General features: G+C 38.7%; 2 protein-coding genes across 12 annotated transcripts in view; one reads left to right on the top strand and one right to left on the bottom strand.

The window, feature by feature from the left end:
- Positions 1 to 396: 396 nt before the first annotated feature.
- Positions 397 to 10,991, top strand: sh3glb1b (SH3-domain GRB2-like endophilin B1b). Of its 3 annotated transcripts, XM_056257002.1 has the most exons (11): positions 397 to 768; positions 2,186 to 2,327; positions 2,891 to 3,019; positions 4,040 to 4,173; positions 4,287 to 4,379; positions 4,682 to 4,768; positions 5,877 to 5,900; positions 6,190 to 6,279; positions 8,782 to 8,882; positions 10,270 to 10,492; positions 10,583 to 10,991. In XM_056257002.1, exons 1-11 carry the CDS (start codon positions 706 to 708, stop codon positions 10,688 to 10,690), a joined length of 1,194 nt encoding a protein of 397 aa, XP_056112977.1. In that variant the 5' UTR covers positions 397 to 705; the 3' UTR covers positions 10,691 to 10,991. The 3 variants fall into 3 exon arrangements, with proteins under 3 accessions (XP_056112977.1, XP_056112980.1, XP_056112979.1); XM_056257005.1 differs by lacking the exon at positions 4,682 to 4,768 and having other exon boundaries at positions 4,287 to 4,417; positions 5,849 to 5,900; XM_056257004.1 differs by lacking the exons at positions 4,682 to 4,768; positions 5,877 to 5,900 and having other exon boundaries at positions 398 to 768.
- A 951-nt stretch (positions 10,992 to 11,942) lies between these two features.
- The window catches only part of arhgef4 (Rho guanine nucleotide exchange factor (GEF) 4), an 89,306-nt gene continuing 79,283 nt past the window's right edge, over positions 11,943 to 21,965 (bottom strand). For 6 of the 9 annotated variants that reach the window (XM_056257010.1, XM_056257006.1, XM_056257009.1 and 3 more), the window contains 10 exons: positions 19,315 to 19,491; positions 18,895 to 19,089; positions 18,537 to 18,716; positions 18,214 to 18,446; positions 16,525 to 16,654; positions 16,301 to 16,432; positions 15,942 to 16,185; positions 15,011 to 15,088; positions 14,573 to 14,817; positions 12,825 to 12,959 (listed from right to left, as the gene is read on the bottom strand). In XM_056257010.1, the coding sequence (XP_056112985.1) occupies positions 14,579 to 14,817; positions 15,011 to 15,088; positions 15,942 to 16,185; positions 16,301 to 16,432; positions 16,525 to 16,654; positions 18,214 to 18,446; positions 18,537 to 18,716; positions 18,895 to 19,089; positions 19,315 to 19,491 (1,608 nt within the window). In that variant the 3' untranslated portion in view covers positions 12,825 to 12,959; positions 14,573 to 14,578. Of the gene's footprint in view, positions 12,960 to 14,572; positions 14,818 to 15,010; positions 15,089 to 15,941; positions 16,186 to 16,300; positions 16,433 to 16,524; positions 16,655 to 18,213; positions 18,447 to 18,536; positions 18,717 to 18,894; positions 19,090 to 19,314; positions 19,492 to 21,810; positions 21,830 to 21,965 lie in introns of those variants that run through there. The other 3 variants (XM_056257007.1, XM_056257012.1, XM_056257014.1) reach the window with 2 other exon arrangements.

The following is a 21,965-nucleotide window of genomic DNA, read 5'->3' on the forward strand; positions in this document are numbered from 1 at the left end:
TTAACATTTATTTAATTTTAAAATATTAGATATTTCTTTTTACATTATACTTTATAGCAAATTAGTTTATTTTGTTTTTGTTGATTTATTTCCTGTTATTTATTTATGCTTATTGCTTTTTTCATTTAGCCTCTCACAACATTACTAATTTTATTTATTATTTCCTATTATTTATTGATTTATTTTTAGTTTGTCAAGCTAAATGTGCCACATATTAAGTTAACAATAATTTTCTCACTCTTTGGCTCTTTTTTTTAGAACCAAATACGAAATAGTATTTTTCCAAATACTATAGACAGACAGTATTTGTTATATTTTATAGCCAAACTGCTAAGTAGGCAGCACACACACTATGGTTTGAGAGTGACACACCCGCTGGTTCTCGTTGAGTTTGTCCTTCCTCTCTTCTCACACTCACACACTCCAACAACAGCTGCTGCTCTGCGTTAGCAGCTACACTACTGACAGATACATCACAATACACACCAGACAGCCTTAACACAGCCTCACGCGTTTATTTTTCATTAGATATCTTTCCAGTTGCGTTTTCTTACATGGACTACACGCTTATCACAACAAAGCGAGCTGAATTCAGAAGTGTTTTGGCCAGACGGAGAGAGGCTATAGCAGGCTAATCTGTGTTTGCTAACAGGCTTCAGTTCAGACTGAAGGTTTAAACACATCGGTTTATTCATAAACACAGACATGGAGTTCAACGTTAGACGACTAGCAGCGGACGCGGGCACTTTCCTCAGCCGTGCTGTGCAGGTATAACGTTAATGTCTTTAAATTACTTTAAAACCCCCAAGACGGGGCGTTTAGTCTGTTGTTTTTAAACTGTTTTTATTTACTTTACTTAAAAGTACAGTTCCGGCAAATTGACAGCTGTGTGTGTCTTCATTTACTCACCCTCGTGTCTGTATGACTTCTCACTCCTCCACAAAAGCAGATTGTTATGAACTGACAGCCGAAGTCCCCATTCACTCCTTAACTTACTTCTTTTTACCATTTTAAAGTGACTGGTTACCAAAACTGTCATTCTGCCTAACATCTCCCTTTGGGGCTTTACAGAAAATACATATGAATTCAAATTCATTAGTTTAGAACAGCATTGGGGTGGTGACAGTTTTTTTTGTTTTCATTTTTTAGGTTTTGTTCACTATTCCTGTCAGAAGAAATAAAACGGTTTATCAACTATGTGTGTTAGTATGTCAACTGTAATAGGCATATGTCAAATTTAATGCGACAAATGGTGCATTTTATTTTAGGATATTGTTTTTTATTTGTTTTTTGTTTTTATTTTGATATAATATAAATGGGTCAATGACATGCCATGCATATTTTTGTGGTCAAGTGCATTATTTCCTTTTAAAATAATTTGATAAATGCATGACATATCACTTTAATCTTTAAAACCTATTTAGTTTGAATTAATTTTTAGTACATTTAAAAATAGATATTATTTTATGTTTTGTTATCTCAGGTGGTGCAACTGTCTGAACAAATGAACAGACTAAGAAAACTATTTAAAATGGTGTCTTAATAATACAAAAATAAAAACGTAATACTATAGCATTAGCAATTTGTATATTCTCAGATGTCAGGGTGGCACTGCAAAACATGCCTCGTTTATTATGAATTGACTATGTAATAACAGTAAACATGATAAGCCCAACTGATTCTTGTGGCAGAGTGAAAAGGTTTGTAGATCTCTCCGATATACTGGTAAAAACTGCTCATTTCAAGTATGGGTAGGTTGGTACTCCATGTCAGGTGGTACAACTACAGTATATACACATACAACTATTTGGTTATACCGCCTGACATAAAAAGTGTCAAAAATGAAACACTTTGAAAACTTGTTTAACACATTGTTCAAGACTCAAAAAAATGCATTACATCAGTTTAAAAAAGATTTTTAAAAAACACCTTTTGTGAAGCTTTATTTGTCAATGACCGAAATATATACTTTTATTATTCATGTAAACAGTGGGAAAAAGTCATATGTTGGCCGGAAATGCTGTTTAGGTCAGCAGCTCACTAGGTTTTGGTTTTGAAGCCACAGCTATAATGTGTGAACTTAAACACTGTCAACTGTAAAAAGTCAAATGTAATATGTAAACTATACTGCTGAAATGTCATGTGTCAGAACTGTCTGTCAACAAACTGTTTGCAATCCATGTAGTTCACAGAGGAGACGTTTGGGCAGGCGGAGAAGACTGAGCTGGACGCCCACCTGGAGACCCTTTTGATTCGGGCAGAATCCACCAAACACTGGACGGAGAAGATCATGAAACAAACTGAAGTTGTGCTGCAGCCGAACCCTAGTAAGAAGAAATGCGTGCGATTAAACAGGACTGTGGTTCAGCAATACTGCCAGTCAACATGTGCTCATTTGTATCACCAGTAGAGAGGAAATGAACTCAGCATTACAGTTTGTGAAATCATCCCGCTATTGCAGTAACCCTAATTGCAGGAGAACAGTGTTAGGTTCCCCATCTGTTCCTTGCGATGGGATTTGGACCCAGCCTTTAGGACCCAGAGTATTTTTTAGCTGTTTAGCCAGGAAGTCAAAACAAAGTGGGTTATATCTTGCATTTATGATCTTAGGCTGTCTTAGAATTAAGAAAGAAACACATCTCTATCTTTATTTAGGCTTTTGGTGGCATAGAGGTTTACTTTGCTTTATTTCCCAAGCAGCATAAAGGGGAAGGCTCATGATTTTCTTTTTCTTGACATGCACACATATCAATAGTAACTCTTTGTAAGATATTTTTGATATTCAGCAGCAGTAATTTGTGCCTGTGGCCGTGGGTGACCGGCCTTGCTTAAGAGGTTGCATGTGGTCTCATCTGACTCCGTCTTAATTGAATTTGTCTGATGTGTGTAGATGTCCGGATGGAGGAGTTCCTTTACGAGAAGCTGGACAAAAAAGTCCCAACACGTGCCAACAACCACGAGTTGCTAGGGGAGTGCATGATCGACTCGGGACACGAGTTCGGACCTGGAACTGCGTACGGTAAGCTCATTACGTGATCTCGTCCCACTGATCCTGGACCCTGACAGTCTCCGCTAGTTTTTGGGGCTACGTCCATGAAATTATTGCGACGTCACAAAAAGCAAACACTTCTTCAGACAAGCAGCTTTCTATTGATTAAACATCTGTCTGTTATTATAAAGGGATACCGATGGTTTATAGTGAAGACATATATTTTGAAATGACACCTTCACACACGACTTGAGTTTGAATAAACACTGGCTCTAGTAATTATACATTTTTTGTATCTTTATTTTGTTAACCTATGTGCTTTCTTATAAGCTAGATTCATTCAGTTTATTAGGCCACGGTCATACAACAAATTTTTTTATACAACTAATATGTATCTAGAGATATATGTGTATACTAGATAAGTCTCTTAAGCTCACCAAGGCTTACTTTATTTGAACAAAAATACAGTAAAAACAGTAATGTTGTGAAATTTTATTACAATTTAAAATAGCTGATTTCTTATTGAATATTGTCATATTATTCCTGTGATTTCAAAGCTGAATTTTCAGCATCATTACTCCAGTCTTACTCTTCAGTGTCACATGATCCTTCAGAAATCATTCTAATATGATGATTTGCTGCTCGAAAAACATTTCTTATTATTATCAATGTTGAAAACAGTTGTGCTGCTTACTGTTTTTTTGTGGAGATCGCGATACATTTTGTTTTTAAGGATTCATTGATGAATAGAAAGTTCAAAAGAAAAGCATTTATAAAATAGATACATTACAAGTTTTGTAACATTATAAATGACTCTACTGTCACTGATCAATTTAATGCATTAAAAAATCCCAAACTTTTGAACAGTAGTGTGTGTGTATATATAGGATAGTGTATAGTGTGAAAGAACCCAGAAGTGTGGCTGTCAATCTACATCGAAATACTCTTTGTGAGCTCCATATTCCGTTAATGTAATTTCAAGCTGATGAATGTGTCTCAATGAGTGTGTGTGCTGAGATGAATGTCTTGTCGTCCTCTGATGTGCTGCAGGTAGTGCTCTTGTTAAATGTGGGGAGACTGAGAAGCTGTTAGGCAGCGCAGAGAAAGAGTTCATTCACAGCTCCGCCATCAATTTCCTCACTCCTTTCAGGAACTTCATTGAGGGAGATTTTAAAACCATATCTGTGAGCATCAGCATACCATTGAACATACAGTACCTTTGACCACAATATATTACATTATACATTTTATCTTTTAAACCGTTTAATTTATCTGTTGTTGTGTTTTTTCTTTACAGAAAGAGCGCAAACTGCTTCAGAATAAGCGTCTAGATCTGGATGCAGCCAAAAACAGAATGAAGAAGGCCAGAGTGGCTGATGCTCGTTCTGCAGTTAGTATTTTACACACACACACAGAGAGAGAGAGAATGCTATAATAAACTGCTTTTTTCTTTAGTGGCATTTCTAGCTTAACCGAGATGAATTTTGAAGAGTGAAAGCTGTTTTTTCCTCTTTCCCACGCTAGCCGCCAGCTCTCTAATGCTCTTAGCGCAGTGTAACTAACAGAGGTGATGCTTGTGTTAAATGCCCTTTTGCGTGTGCGTGTCTTTGGATCTCTAACCTCTCTTATTTTCCACAGTTCTCTCTCATTATGTCTCTCTCTGTCTCTCTGCTTGCCTGCCTCCGTCCGAAGGAGCTGAACTCAAGCTCTCCGCTGGGAGAGGAGTATGTGGCTCACTTTTCTTACATGCTCAGCTTCTTGCATGTCAGGTGGCTAAAGGTTTGTCTGTCGTGTCTAATAAAACATCTGCCCTCTCTTGCCCTTCACAAAATCCACCATCTTTGGAGAGAATCATTCTGTGGAGAGAACATTTTTACATTCAAAAAACACATCTTGATCAACACATGCTTGTATTTCTGTCTAACTGAACAGAAATAGCAGTGTCAATTTATGTGTTTTTGTGGTAAATGCGAATCCTGATATGTGAGATGAGATGTGCTTAACACGCCATTTAATTTACTTTGAGGGCAACAGAATGCAGTTACTGTGTTTGGTGTGGTTTTGTTTTTCATCTGTCCATTGATAATATATGAATCCGTGTCTTCTGTGCCTGTGCAGTCTCTTTTTTATATATATATATTTTTATATATATATTTATCATTATCATTTATCCAATATCAGCTATATATTATCATTTTATCAGCTGATATTGGATATTTAATTGTGATACTCGTTTCCTCTATTTTACATTTAGATTACGTTTGGCATCATCTAACTCTTAATTTTCTTTTAAATATTTAAATTAAGCTTATAGTTTATTAACACTCAAATCTAATCTTTAGCAAAAAATGTAAATACATTTTTATGCATAACAATATAATGCGTAAATTCATTTGTAGCATTTAAAACAATTGATTTTATTGTTTTGTTTTTAAGACAAAATAGTATAGAATTTTATATTAGTACCATTTTATTTGACATTAATATCCTTATAAATAGATGATATATATTTTCATATTGGTTAAGTATTTCAATGTTCATTCAAATATATCTCAGAATGGTATAAAGCATTTAGCACTTCAGCACCAGATTCAGCACTTCAGTAAACTTGCGAAACATTGTCCTGTTCCACCGTGAGGTGTTTGGCTCATGTTTCAGTGTTGTGCATGTGCTTATTCATTATCATAAGGAGTGAACAGCTCCCTGTTTTGGTTCCTCCCAGTGAATGTGTCTGTGCATGAATGTTGACACCATTAAACCTCCCTAACATAACGGCTCCAGGCAGTTATGAACGTTGTTGATTGTGAGGAGTGATCGGTTTGTGTGGTTTGAGTTGATCTGTTTCCTTGACCTGACAAGTTTGTTACTGTTTCTGAATGCTGGCCAGCTGTGGACAGAGGAGGTGCAGCAGGTGAGTGCGCTCGAGTCTTTCCTCCCCTAACACTGGTGAAGAAAACGGAGACAGCTGCCCTGTTATCTGTGCTTGTGCTGTCTGACATCAACTCACCCTGCCACATGAACGAGGAACTGCTCTTACACACAACTCAAACATCATACTTGTGTCCAGAAGAGGGAGCTTTAAACCTGATTATATTCCCACCTGACTCAGCTTAGAGCAGCTTAGACATCCATGTGATTCTGAATCTGTTTGTGGGGATATATGTGATGTGATTTTGTGTGTGTGTGTGTGTTTCCCTTAGGCAGACACAGAACTGAGGATAGCACAGAGTGAGTTTGACCGGCAGGCCGAGATCACCAGACTTCTGCTGGAGGGTATCGGCAGCACTCATGTACGCTCACACATCCTTTGTGTATATCAGTGATTCCTGCGCCACTGCAGCACCATGGCAAAATAATGCTTTACCCAAGTTAAAGGGACGGTTCATCCAAAGGAAAATTCTGTCATCCTTTACTCACCCTCATAATGTTCTTTTTTCATATATAATTGATGCCAGTGGTCCCCAAAATGGTTTGTTAAGGAAATGTGTTCAGAATGTCTTTTGTGTTCATCAGAAGAAAGGCAAACAGTCTTGGAACGACATGAGGGTGAGTAAATGATGCCAGAATCTCTTTAAGCAGGGGTGCCCTAACCTGTTCCTGGAGATCTAGTGACCTGCAGAGTTCAGATCCAACCAACCCTTATCAAACACGCCTGTCTAATTATCTAAGTGCTCCTGAACAGGCGGGATTTTTTTTGTTCTCCCCAAACCAGTTCAGCATAAACTGGTTTTATTGGTCATGTCAAGTACTGATTGCCTACACCAAAAACTGATCCCTAAACCAACCCTTCACTGTAACCTAAACCAGTTTCCAAACAGTTTATATCTTTCTCTTATCTGGCACACTTGATTCAGATCATCAGCTCATTAGAAGAGAGCGCTATGAACCCGGGTGCATCCTGATTGACAGGGTTCCTATGCAGTGTTCACTGCTCCCTACTCCCTGAGCACCGGATATCTGATGAAGTTCACTTAACAAAATGTGTTCTTTCACAACAACCTGCAATGTCATCATACAGATGAAACTCAAGTCGCACATATTAGACGAGTTTAAAGGGTTAGTTCACCCAAAAATGGAAATTCTGTCATTAATTACTCACCCTCGTGTCGTTCCAAACATGCAAGGCTTTCGTTCATCTTCAGAACACAAATGAAGATCTTTTTGGGAAAATCTGAGAGTTTTCTTCTGTCCCTTTATTTCCCAGTCTTTATTTCCCAGTCTACACAACTACCACTTTGACACATCAACAAGTTTGTAAAGAGATCGTAAAACTAATCCATATGAGTTGAGTGGTTTAGTCCAAATTTTCTGAAGAGACTCGATCACTTTGAATGATGAACAGTTTGAATTTAGGCTTTTATTCACACATAAACATTCATCAGTTCACATAAATGTAATCTGTTCGTCATTGTAAAGCAGTAGAGTCTCTTCAGACAATTTGGAATTCGTTTTACCATCTCTTTTTGAACATTTTGAAGCATCAAAGTGTCCGTTGCGTAGCTGTCAATGCAGGGACAGAAGAAAACTCTCAGATTTCATCAAAAAGATCTTCATTTGTGTTTCGAAGATGAACGAAGGTCTTACAGGTTTGGAACGACATGAGGGTGAGTAATTAATGACAGAATTTTAATTTTTGGGTGAACTAACCCTTTAAAGTTTGTTGCCATAATATATCATTATTATTATTTATTTATTTTATTCTTTAACATAATAAAACAATAGAAGAGAACAGCAACCACAGATCACAAGCACATTCCAACATAAACCAGATACATGCATCGTCAAAAGACAACAAAAAAATAGGTTCATGTTGACCTGCCAAGCTTTTGCAAAAAAGATACGTGAAATCCTGAGACCTAAGTACTTAAAAAAGGGGTCCATATCTGATAAAAACATATCAATTTTCCCTTTTGACCAGTTAGTATATTCCAGTAAGAGAAAATCAAATATGACTTTATGCCACTCTGACACTGTTGGCAGTTTATCAGAGATCCATTTAAGGAAAATACTCTTACGGGCAGCATAAGTAAGGAGATTAAACAATTTCCTGTTTGAAGCACTCTATATTATTATCAGCAGCTCCTAACAAAAAATAAAGTAGATTGGGGTGTGTTGGAATCTCCCTTAAGATTCCCAAATACCCTATTAAGTCACCTCGTGAAACACATATGGTCTAATGAAACCCACCCCTCAACTGAGCCTGTCAGATAAGAGACGTACAGAGCAGGGAGGCTGAGGACTGGGATTGGGAACCCCTGCTCCTGAAGATCTCCATTAACTGGTTCAGGTGTGGCTGGAGCTCAACTTTGCAGGATGAGCTGGATTAGGAGTTTGTATTAAATGTGATAGGTCCTGCAAAACAACATCAAATTACACCCTTTTCAATTTGATGACTTCACTGCACTCAATAACAATAGCATGACTACAATGAGTTTGCAAATGAATTACTTGTATAAGCCTATTTTTAATGAAACAGTCTTAGTGAATTTTATGAGCCTGTTCTAATGAATCCGAAAAAAGGCTAATTCTTTGTATCAATTTGAATAAATGTCTCTTATGAGCCATTCTTTTTAATGAATCAGTCATTTAATGAATCTGTATTTTAATGAATGAGTCAAAGGGCTCATTCTTTTAGTCTTAATAAATGACACTGTCTGTTTGTCAGAACGGATCGAACTTTTAAGTGCAGTTGGGATAAATGATAGATTCTGTGGGAAACACTGATGTATAATCATGTCTATTTTATGTATTTGATGCACGCTGACGGTTGTGCTCTCCTTTTTCATCATCAGGCTCATCACTTGCGCTGTCTGAATGATTTTGTGGACGCTCAGGCTGCATATTATGCCCAGTGTTACCAGTACATGGTCAATCTGCAGAAACAGCTGGGAAGGTTGGCTCACTTTTGTATCTATATGTATTTGTTTGTAATATATATATATATATATATATACACTCACCTAAAGGATTATTAGGAACACCTGTTCAATTTCTCATTAATGCAATTATCTAATCAACCAATCACATGGCAGTTACTTCAATGCATTTAGGGGTGTGGTCCTGGTCAAGACAATCTCCTGAACTCCAAACTGAATGTCCAAACTAAGCAATTTTGAGCGTGGCATGGTTGTTGGTGCCAGACGGGCCGGTCTTAGTATTTCACAATCTACTCAGTTACTGGGATTTTCACGCACAACCATTTCTAGGGTTTACAAAGAATAGTGTGAAAAGGGAAAAACATCCAGTATGCGGCAGTCCTGTGGGCGAAAATGCCTGGTTGATGCTAGAGGTCAGAGGAGAATGGGCCGACTGATTCAAGCTGATAGAAGAGCAACTTTGACTGAAATAACCACTCGTTACAACCGAGGTATGCAGCAAAGCATTTGTGAAGCCACAACACGCACAACCTTGAGGCGGATGGGCTACAACAGCAGAAGACCCCACTGGGTACCACTCATCTCCACTACAAATAGGAAAAAGAGGCTACAATTTGCAAGAGCTCACCAAAATTAGACAGTTGAAGACAAAAATGTTGCCTGGTCTGATGAGTCTCGATTTCTGTTGAGACATTCAGATGTTAGAGTCAGAATTTGGCGTAAACAGAATGAGAACATGGATCCATCATGCCTTGTTACCACTGTGCAGGCTGGTGGTGGTTGTGTAATGGTGTGGGGGATGTTTTCTTGGCACATTTTAGGCCCCTTAGTGCCAATTGGGAATCGTTTAAATGCCACGGCCTACCTGAGCATTGTTTCTGACCATGTCCATCCCTTTATGGCCACCATGTACCCATCCTCTGATGGCTACTTCCAGCAGGATAATGCATCATGTCACAAAGCTCGAATCATTTCAAATTGGTTTCTTGAACATGACAATGAGTTCACTGTACTAAAATGGCCCCCACAGTCACCAGATCTCAACCCAATAGAGCATCTTTGGGATGTGGTGGAACGGGAGCTTCGTGCCCTGGATGTGCATCCCACAAATCTCCATCAACTGCAAGATGCTATCCTATCAATATGGGCCAACATTTCTAAAGAATGCTTTCAGCACCTTGTTGAATCAATGCCACGTAGAATTAAGGCAGTTCTGAAGGCGAAAGGGGGTCAAACGCAGTATTAGTATGGTGTTCCTAATAATCCTTTAGGTGAGTGTATATTCTTTTACACCAGTTCCTCTGTTTCTGCTAAACAGTCAAATTGCGATGTATGGAATATATGTAGCTACATTGTTATTTCTATATTTAAAGCAGTAGTAACATGCTCCCTTATTTCCTCCAGCTTTCCATCCACGTTCTCTAATAACAATCAGCCGGCTGGCAGCTCCTCCGCCAGCGTCTCGGTTCTCTCGGCGCCGTCGGCCGCCTCCCTGCCCGCTCCGCCACCCAGCCAGACCTCACCCGCGCTCAACGAGCTCCGCAGCACCTCGGGCACCCGTAAGGCCCGCGTGCTCTACGACTACGACGCTGCCAGCAGCAGTGAGCTCTCTCTACTCGCTGATGAGGTGCGTCTTCATCAACGTACTCCGATTTAGGCATTACATGGATCATTAGGAGTCTTAACCTGTATTTGTGTGCTCATTTCTCCCTGTCAGGTGATCACCGTGAGCAGTGTTCCAGGCATGGACTCTGATTGGCTGATGGGGCAAAGGGGCAATCAGAAAGGCAAAGTGCCAATTACTTACTTGGAGCTGCTCAATTAAGATCACATTTTAGATGTGGGTTCGACAAGAGTAACACTCCAGATGTGATCTGAGAGAGATCAGAATTTACTGTAGCGCAAAGCAATATAAAAGTCTTCTACACTGCCATTTCCTGTTGTGTGAACGCCTCCTCTGCCATTGGAGGGGCGGCGTAAGTAGCCTTACAGTAACGAACAGCAGTCCGAGGTTGCAAACTATTAATCGGATTTATGTGCCAACTGATTTTTTTTTTTACTGCTAAACTAATTGATTTTGCTATAATGTGCTATGGTGCTCGAATAAATATTATATAAACTATATATAACAGTGTTGCTGTTTCGTGTGATCTTTCATTTTTCTTTAAAAAATATTTGGTAACACTTTATTTTACATGTTACATGTACTTACTGTAGTAATAACAGTATATTATGCTTAATTATGCAACTAACCTTGAACCTAACCTTAATCCTTACCATATAGTAAGTATGTGTTAGGAATTATTAAGTATTTGAATGTATAATTCGACTGCAACAAGGACACCTTAAAATAAAGCGTAAACTAATATTTGTATATGTCTTATTGCTTGATATAATTATGTCTTGTTTCAAGGTCAGACAAAGCTGAACACTCTGGATGCTAATTTTGAAAAACCATAGTAACAGTGAATTGATATGTTAGCATGAATCTTGACCACTGGGTGGCAGTATTTTCATTTTGTAAAGATTAAAACGTAAACACTGCAGCAAGTGTCTACTAAGACATATCTTATTAATAGTGAAGAGTGCAATTTCACTGTAGTGCCACCAAACAGAACTGCAACAATATTGACAGTGTGTGGAAACAATTCTTTTGGGAAAAGCGGTGTTATTAACTAACAATAAAACTATTAAAATTGAAAGATTAAATCAAATGTAAAAAATATTATATTAAAAACTTAAATGAAAATGAGAAATGTTGCCTTGTCAACTAACTAAAATCAATAAAATATTAAAATTACTAAGACAAAAAAAAAAAAAAAAAGCTAAATAGAAATATAAACAATCAAACTAATAAAAATGACAAAAGCACAAATAAAAACCTACAAATTAAATCTGGAAATGTAAAATAAAAACCTCATTTAAAATATTAATAAATAGTACAAAAACAACAGTGGCTGGGCTGTTCTTCTGGAAAATCATTGTGCAAAGATAATAGTAGTCATTGCACATTAAGCTGGAATAGAAAGCATTTCAACATCAACAATAATAAAAATCAGTTTTACGTTAACCAAATGTCAGATTCATAACACTTACAAATGCTTTTTATTAACATACTTGGTTTTGTGGTCAAAGATAATCATATACATATTTGACAACTGTCAGAGATATTCTTTCCATTATCTATCAGAATGACAGAATATTGAGAATTTTATTTGGGTCGAAAATGTCGAGTTTCACAGCAAATTCATGCAACCCCCCATCACAACATCCGGGTCACGTCTGGAATGGCACTTCAGAGAGAAGTTCGTTACAGAGGAGTCATTATTTAGGCAGCAGACTTAAATTGAGCACGTACATGAAACACTCATCTGAAACGGTGAGTACCGATGGGACGTCGTCAAAAGCTTCATGAGGAGAAAGTTCGGAGAAGTTGATAGTTGCATACACAGACTGGCATGATATCGACGGACTTCGGGTGACAGCCTTGAGGAAGTTAATACAGTAATAAATCTCGACACTGTCTACTTTCATCTTGTGCGGAACCCTTTGAAACTTTATCATGGGTTACACAAAAAAGTATCAAATTACATACAAAAGCTAGTAGTTGGGCACTGTGGATAGCTGGCATACATTGAAAACTTGAAAATAAATTAACCGACATATAAAGAAGTCCTCTCTTCAAGCGGGGCTCTTTTGATGAAGCGTGTCCGTACGATAACTTGCAGCAGTAGTCGTGTTAGTCGGGAAGTGGAGCGGTTGAGCAGTAGTAGCCGGACAACGTAGCAGGAACGCCCCTCCCGTGATGTTCGACAACGTCTGGGAGTGATGCTGTGATTGTAACAAACCCATAAAGTGCTTTCGCAATTGGACAATAAAAATAAACATGTTACACTGGGATAAAAACACAAGTTCAGGCACAACCGCGAATGTCCCTCATTTTTTGAACGGTGTCAAGCGTCCGATGTTGTGCCAGAAATTGGAGGTCTTGCGTTTGGGTTCGGCCAACATGATGACCTGCTGCTGGGGCAGGGAGGTGGGAAGCGTGGGGTGCTTCTGACGCAGCAGGAAGTCATAGTAGGGCCTGGTCACAGCTGTGGGGAGGAGGACATAAACACGGGGTCAGGACACCTGAGAGTTCAGTCGCTCATTAGAGAACAGGACACAGCCCAGACAGCAACATAGTGTCTGCCCAGATCCGGCCCACATCTGATTCCAGTGGATTCCAGATGTGGGCCGACACTATGTTGCTGTCTGGGACATGTAGACATGTTGGTTTAGTAGACGAGCGTGTTTCGGTCGGCTGGTACTGATATTATTAAATGTTATGCTGTAATGGTTTTAGTGTGTGCTTATTAGGGAAGGATGGGTTGCCAGTGAATTATGTAAACTAGAACAGTTACAGTAAATAAAGGGCTGGGTATCGATACAGATTTCCTGATTCATTTGAACTATGATGTTGATTCGGTTTGATCTTTTATATGAAAGCGATTCTCTCTCAGCTAATGCTGTACATTTTGTACATTACAAAAATAATAATATCAACATGGCCTAAACTGTGCAGTTCAATTGCCAATTATTGTAAAAAATCTATATATAAACTGCTCTGTGAAAACTTTAAAATGGATTTATGTAAAACGGTTATTTATTTTATGATTGTTTGTGAATCAGACATGCTTTTTTGCTCAGCATGTTTTTTGATTCACTAAAAAAATAAATCGGTTTAAAAGAATCATTCGTTTGTGAATTGGACTATACTGGTTGTGCTCTATGTGTTTGATTCACCAAAAAGAACCGGTTGTTCCCTGGTTGTGCTATTTGTTATTGATTCACTAAAATGAACTGGGTTTAAAGAGTCATTTGTCTCTGAACTGGACTACACTGGTTGTGCTCTATGTTTTTGATTCACCAAAAAGAACCGGTTGTTCCCTGGTTGTGCTATTTGTTATTGATTCACTAAAATGAACTGGGTTTAAAGAGTCATTTGTCTCTGAACTGGACTACACTGGTTGTGCTCTATGTTTTTGATTCACCAAAAAGAACCGGTTGTTCCCTGGTTGTGCTGTTTGTTATTGATTCACTAAAATGAACTGGGTTTAAAGAGTCATTTGTATCTGAACTGGACTACACTGGTTGTGCTCTATGTTTTTGATTCACCAAAAAGAACCGGTTGTTCCCTGGTTGTGCTATTTGTTATTGATTCACTAAAATGAACTGGGTTTAAAGAGTCATTTGTATCTGAACTGGACTACACTGGTTGTGCTCTATGTGTTTGATTCACCAAAAAGAACCGGTTGTTCCCTGGTTGTGCTATTTGTTATTGATTCACTAAAATGAACTGGGTTTAAAGAGTCATTTGTATCTGAACTGAACTACACTGGTTGTGCTCTATGTTTTTGATTCACCAAAAAGAACCGGTTGTTCCCTGGTTGTGCTGTTTGTTATTGGTTCACTAAAATGAACTGGGTTTAAAGAGTCATTTGTATCTGAACTGGACTACACTGGTTGTGCTCTATGTTTTTAATTCAGTAAAAAGAACTGGGCATTGACTACACCAGTTGTGCTGCATGTTACTGCAACAACTCGATAAAGAGAAATAAAGAATAAAGAATCAATATCGATATCATTCAAATGAAGAAAAATTAGTATTTTTACCCAGCCTCAGTTAAATAAGCGAATAAGTCACACTAACACACTCTGGAATTACCCTGGACTACTCGATCGGCTCTCTACTTTGAGAGGACACCCAGGATATTGCCCTGCGCAGGACCCCAGGAGGCACCCTAACCCCCCGCCCCTGCCTACGCTGAGGGCCTTCAGGGAGGAGAGGTGAAGTTAAGGTGGCCCTGGGAGCCAGAGGTCCTGAAGGTTCGGAAAAACGTAGGCACTTGGAAGTTTTTGGGTGAAGAAGTGATGGAGATCTGAGTGCCACAAGGTGCTGTAAAGCTAATGCTGTTCCAGGGCAGTGCGGTAATGTTGAAACAACACACAAACATAATCAAACACGTGCTTGTGAACAGATGAACAGTGACCACACATGGCACAACTCATTCACTACATGATAAACCGAAATGATTTCACACTGTATCCTGAAAAAAGGGCTCTCTAGCATACAATCATACATAATAGAACAGCTGAAATTCACCTTTGGGCTTCCCTGTTGGATGACTTTTAGACGCATTCAACATGGCCTGCTTCTTCTGGACCTCTGTGATCGTAAAACCTGTTTGGAGGACAAAGAAAAACATTGATAAACTTATAGATTATCATTCTTAATCAACTGTGGAGAACTGACACGTTCGTCATTAACGAATATATAATGCTGAACAGATCAGCAAATATAAATACAAACGGTAAAAATATTTCTGTCATGACAACTCTCAAGAGTGTTTGGCCCGTAGCTGATCTATACAGGTGGAGCTGGGGAAGGTGGAGGGTTTCTGAAGCGCACTGCACTAAGGCAAATGCTGACCAAGTATTTGAAGGTTGAGCACGTGAGCTCATTAGATACTGATACGCAGGAACCAATCAGCTGTGCCCTATAGATAACGATGTAATTACGAGCAGACTGAGTTAAGTGACCTATTAGCCTGCGCCATCTAGAGTTTCATGACAGAACTTTGTATATGATCAAATGGCATTGCTAACTGTTTGAATGTACATTAGTGATAGTTTGGTTAATATCGCAAACTGAGAGGAAGCACTAAAATTACAAACTGGAATAAATAAAAAACAAAAATAAATGTGAATTAAACTTTAACAGATTTATTAAAAATAAAAAGCATATATAACCTTTTTTGCTAAAATTTCAATTAAAACGATACCTGAAAAATAAAATCTAATTCAAAATATGAACCAAACCTGCAATAGTATATAAATAATATTAATGAAAAACATGACACTGGTTGCTATTGCTAGGTGGTTGCTTAACTGGCCATGTTATGTCATAAACATTTTTGTTTATGGAGAACAAATGATGCATTATGAGAAAAATCTAAAAAATAATCCATTAAAGACAATAAAATCAATGCTTTTCGTTCTGCTTCTGAGAGCCTGACTGAAGAAGTGCTGTTCACCTGTTTCGAGGTCGTGCTGGACCTGTTCCCGTTCATCTGCAAAGGCTCGCAGCCAGCGCTGCTTCTGCTCGGGTTTCTTGGCACACAGGAGGTGGACCTCCTCTCCTCCGGGAGAACACAATTTCAAGGCATTCTTCACACTCACGTTAAAGTCCTTCTCCTTCCCATCCTCTACATCCACCACTTGCATCTGATCCATGTCTAACCGACCCTTGTAGTACAGGATGTCCCTCCGAAGCAGATCCTGGGGTGCCAATCAAGACATGAACAACTTTAATACTGCCGAGAGCCACTCACATAAAAACCATCTGCCATAAATAACAGTGATTCTGCTCTCACTGGCCAGGCGAGTGACTGACCTTTTTACAGAAAACCAATTGGTGGTCGAAGAGGAAGAACATTCGCTGCTGGCCTTTGGCCTGTGGCTGGGAGATCTTAGTCAGGTCTCCTGAGAAAATCAGATCAGAGCTCCTGCTCAAGATGTCTTCACCCTAATGAAGGGGGAAAGAGCCTGTGAGACCACAAACATACCGGGAGTGAATAAGTGTGTGAACTCTACACCCATGATGCTCCTGTGATTTACCTCCCAGTCCTCTATAGAGCTCTGCCACTGGGCGATTTTGTCAATATTCTCCAGACGCCTCTTCCTCTCATTGATCAGTCTGGCCACATTCTTCATTGCGTTTAAGGCAGCTTCCACATCCTTATAATCTCTGAAAAGCAGAATATTTGAGATTTTGTATAGCTGTAAAATGTCAATAAGCAAAATGTGAACCAAATCGTTCAAAAAACTGGTTCAGCAATTTGTTTTTGTCCATTAGTGATCATGAACTTGTAAGTATGTCATTTTAAATGGGTACTTATATATATTAACAAAAATAATGCGCCTTTGTTTATTTGTGAATAATAATCATACAGTGAATATTTTTCATACAGTGAAATATATGCCTCGATTATTTATAACATTTTTGCTGTGTGTGTTTGTGTGTGATTTGAAAGAAGTTTCTTATGCTCCTTAAGGCTGCATTTATTTGATAAAAAATAAATTATTACAATTATTACAATCGTGATTAATAGATAGTTCAAAAGAACAGCATTTATTTGAAATAGAAACATTTCATTACAAAAATATCTTTACTGTCACTTTTGATCAATGTATAAATTGTGGGGGAAAATGTTTCATTTCGTAATGATTACAGACCTGAATTTCCATGTCTAAATTTACCAGACATTTTGATGCAGTTAGTTTATTTGTTATGAGGGAAATGAGTGAAAAGCACTTCAGAACAAATCAAATGGCTGTAATTACACTTGATCACCGTGATTCCATCAAGCTGATCAGATCATCAGCCAATCAGGACACGGCACATTAACACTTGTCAACATTAAGTGGCTTCTGTATCTGGATAACTGATTTCCAGTCTGTAATGGAAAAATGGCCTTGGTGCAAAGTCGGCCTGAAGTGGCAATAAAAACTTTTTTCAGTCGCGGGGCTATGCGTTTCAAATCTCGTAAAACGAGGAGGAGGTTGCAAATAAAAATACATTGCATAGATGCCACGATCGAAATGGCAAAAAGAGACTAAAATTATTGCTAGATGTGGCGGGAAAATTGCACAATCGTTTACAATGAATGGTTGGTTGTGTTACTTTCGGGTGCGAAAGAAAACTTTCTATCTATATACAGTATGCATTCTACACCGCCCTCGATTGTCATGCAAAAACACCCAACTATGTGCAGCGATTTATATGATGTTGTGACATCAACCTGTGAATGCAGATACGATGGCTAGATTGACTTTACATTCCACTGAGATCCGATCACGATGCGTCCGCAACCACCTCTGTACCAGGACACACAGATCAGATAACATTCTGATCACAAACACGTTTACACTTGTCTTTTCAGTGTATGTAGACAGCATCCAGATACAAGTCTACACTCTTAAAAACAAAAGGTTCCAAAGTTTTTTTTTTTTTTTTTTTTTTTGCAGTGATGCAATAGAATCACTTGAAGAATAGAATAGATAGAAGAACCATTTTGTAATCTCCCCAAAGAACCTTTCAGTGAAGAACCATTTTTTCTTAGTGTGAAAAACCTAAAGACCCTTTTTCCAGAATAAAGAACCTTTTGTGCAATGAATCACTGCCATTAAAAAAAAGTGTAAGGCTTTTTAAGAGCGAATCTTTCTTTAAAAGAGAACTAAGGCCTGGTTCCAAAGGCAGGGCGAGATGACACAGGCAAAAATGCTGAGAAAAATACTGCAAAGTACCTGTGCTGTGGGTTGGTGTACTTCAGCAGTTCAGCCAGCTGCAGAGGGTACTTGCAGATCTTCTGAACAGGAGTAAGCAGGAATCCATCCAATGAAATGTCAATCATCTTCTGGAGCAAGCGACAGGCCTCAAAGAAGAACACGTACTTCTTGATCTTCATCAGTTTGGAGAGCTGAACGCAGGCATTGGGGTGGTTGTTGCAATACTCAGAGTAGATCTGGAAGTTTGTTTGCTGGATGGAAACGAGCGAAGAGAGAGCACAATAAAAATGCAAGCGTAAAAACGGTATCCTACATCAACGCCTACATCGAAGTCAGCTTACCTGTTCTAAGAAGCAGGAGCCAATCTCGCTGAGGTGAGGATGGTCTTTGTTAAATTTCTTCTCCAAGGCTTTGACGAATTTCTTCTGGAAGCGGTAGAGCTCATCGATGTTGCCAAAGATAGTGCGCAGTTGCTCCTCGGTAAACATGTCTGTCCTCTTCCGGCACTGTTTTATATAGCCCTGGAAGCCAAGGTAAATATGTCAAGCAATGGTATAGCTGGATTACGGAACAGCTACTCTGATGTGAATCCAGTCGTTCTCTCAGCATGTAAACACAGTGCCAGGCGACTCTATAGACTGTAACAAGATCTACATACTGAGGTAGAACCGATCGATCAGAGTCATGTGGTAAACTGACCTCACAGATGTCTTTCAGGTGTTTGATATAATCCCTCTCTGTGCTCATGATCTCGTTGATGACGTTGGCTCTCATCTGCTCCTTGCAGGGCAGGCCGGGTCCTAAAGGGCCCCCCATGCTGGCTCCACCCCCCTCCGAGGCCCCGTCTAGATGGGCTAAGTATTCCTCCATGGGCTCATCTTGGTTCACCCGTAACTATCAATAACAATGGTTATAGGTTAGTTCACGATGTTGAACTATGACAAAATGTCTGGCATTTTCTGTTAAATGTTGAAAGTGCAGTTCCTTTTATCAATGCCCAAGGCAAAAAGAACAGAGGTGCCTCGAAGACCCCTCAATGTAGCTTAATGTAATAGTGATGTCATAATGTGTGACAGTAATCTAATTTTTTTTATGAGCGGAAAGTCTGCTTTCTTTTACCCGAACAAAGCTGGCGGGGAACCAGCCCTCGCTGTCCAACACCCGGCCCCACCACCACTCCTTGTTTGTGGCGTCCACTACTTCGATGACGTCTCCAGCTTTGAAGCCCAGCTCCTGGTCGTCCATAGTGACATGGTCCCATAGAGCCTCCGCACACACGCTGCCATCACTGATCAGCTATTGACAAACACAAGATGAAGGCAAAACTGAAGGATGAAATATAACTGATCATATTAGAGGAGGAGCTACAGGGATCTTCAACATGTGTGTGGATGAAAATGTCTACTCAAGGTTTCATTTGAGAGGTTTCATTCTCTTAAATTCTTAAGGCCCGTTCACACCAAGAACGATAACTATAAAGATAACCATATTAGCGTCCACACAAGCAGACGATATCGTTCTGTTTACTCTAAGCGCGTGCTTGTCTGTCACTTTAAATGCTCGAGCTCGTTACAGCAGGATGGATTCTGATTGGCTGTCAATGTTTTTTGTTGTTCATCCGCTGGATAAAATTATTCTGAAAGTGATCCCATTGATATTGTTTCTCTGTGCCGTTATCGTTATAGCTGTGGTGTGAACTGCTATTATTTAATATTGAGAATGATTTTTAGAACTATATCTTTACCGTTATCTTTATAGTTATTGTCATTGGTGTGAACAGGCCTTTATACTTGTTTGCTTTTTCTGTTCAATACACAACAACATGCAGTTTGCATTAGGGCTGGGCGATATATTGGATACTCGATATATTGGATGATTTTGCTGGTGTTATAAAAATATGCAACACTGAATAATGAGAGGATTTTAATGCAATTTTTATTTCACGTTTTGTATGAAATGTTTAATAGTCTATAATTAAAATGTTAAAATGTATGTAAGTTTAATCTTTCGTTGCATCATTTCAAAACTAAACAATATACACAATTTTCATACTGAGTTTGTGCATGCAGGTGTAGTTAAATATTACTATTTATTACTTTTATATACTTTTACTTTTATACTTTTATATTATTTTGCAAATAAATAAAATTAATTATTCTTATTAGTGTTGATGTAGTGTTTATTGATTCTCTGTAATTTCTTGTTTTAAGTTTACTTAAATTAAAAGTTGTTATATTATTTGAATGTTCAATCATTTTTTAATACAGTACATGATAAATAAAAACAATCTGATTATTTGCAGTTTAGGCATTGTTTTCAAATATACTGTAATGTCGAATGACTATAATTACTCATTATATCCCCAGAAATAAATTTGCAGATTAATTTGGAGATTCAATGTAAAAATATATTTATCAGTAGTACGCAATATAAATGTTAGGTGTGATTAATCGAGATTAATTAGAGAAACCTGTGTGATTTTTTACTGATTAACATCCCCTATACATACATATACACAATACTCAATACATCTAGCATCTGGTGACAAAAGGTGAATTGTTTTGCCTTGCTATGCCAAAAAAACACCATGCAACAATACATAGCATTCAATTTCACAGTCTGTTCCAGCATCTCAGTGGCATAGTGTGTTATCAAGCAAAGATACACAACCCTTCATTCTGTGCACTTAACCAAAACCAAACTGCAATGTATCATTGGAGGAAGCATTGACAAATTCAGCCTTTTCTGTCTGCTTTTTTCCCTGAGTGGTCATTTTACGTTTCCGCTTTTTGCTGGCAAGGATTGGTTTGGCAAAGAAAACAAAAAGTGTGGTGATGTATTGCCACACTGTTCAGCTTGGCTATAGCGAAAACTAAGTGAAATCCTGGCAAGCTCAACAGCCTCCATTAAACCATTTCTACTGCACAGCTAAACGTGATCTATTGGTGCTGATGTAATCATCACACTTCGTTCTCTGTCCACACAGCGTTGATGGACTCGAAGGCTGAATGGTGAACATACACCCCCTGAATCCAGAGCCCTGCATTCTCATCACAAGATCTGTGCCTATGTACCCTGTTGCCTAGCGACACACCCACATACTTTCCCATGTGCCTCCTCTTCACAGCCTGTGAGTTACCGCTTCTTGGTTTATTTGAAGACACTATCAGGAAAAAGCCCTGGAGCATATTGTGCAAACACATATAACAAAAAGTAATGAAAATATGCTGATCATGAATGAATAAGGTTTTTAACAATTAGCATGTCAGTTATAGTATTTACATGTTTCCACTATCAGAGTAAATACAGAACATTCTTTGCTGACCCAAAACTATGCCAAGTGCATTGGCCAAATGATTTCCTTCTGGATATTATTCCTCACCGAGACGCCATGCTGCACTACTGAGCTATAACCCCAGCATAACCGTGTCAAGCTCATCTGTGTGACCTCTTTCTCTGCAGAGTCCTGCTTGCCAGCAAAAGGATTGTGCAGATCCCTCTGGGACACATAAAAGAACGCCTCGCATGGGCTCAAGGCACAAGCTGACAGTTATACAAGAAAAACAAGCACAGTCATTCAAAGTTTCCCACACATAAACACCCAAACATACTCACAAAAGCTTACAAAACGTCTAAAGAAGCCCTTTAGATGACTTGAAATCAAAGACTGACCCCTACAAGCCACTCAAGAGTGGTTACGGGCTGGTGAATAATTCATGCAGTGCCATCTCAGCACATTAGTTCTGGTTGAATGCCGCCAACCACACACC

Source organism: Rhinichthys klamathensis, unplaced genomic scaffold (assembly GCF_029890125.1).
Source record: "Rhinichthys klamathensis goyatoka isolate OS25496 unplaced genomic scaffold, OSU_Roscu_1.1 h1tg000134l_1, whole genome shotgun sequence".
Classification (NCBI taxonomy): Eukaryota; Metazoa; Chordata; class Actinopteri; order Cypriniformes; family Leuciscidae; genus Rhinichthys; species Rhinichthys klamathensis.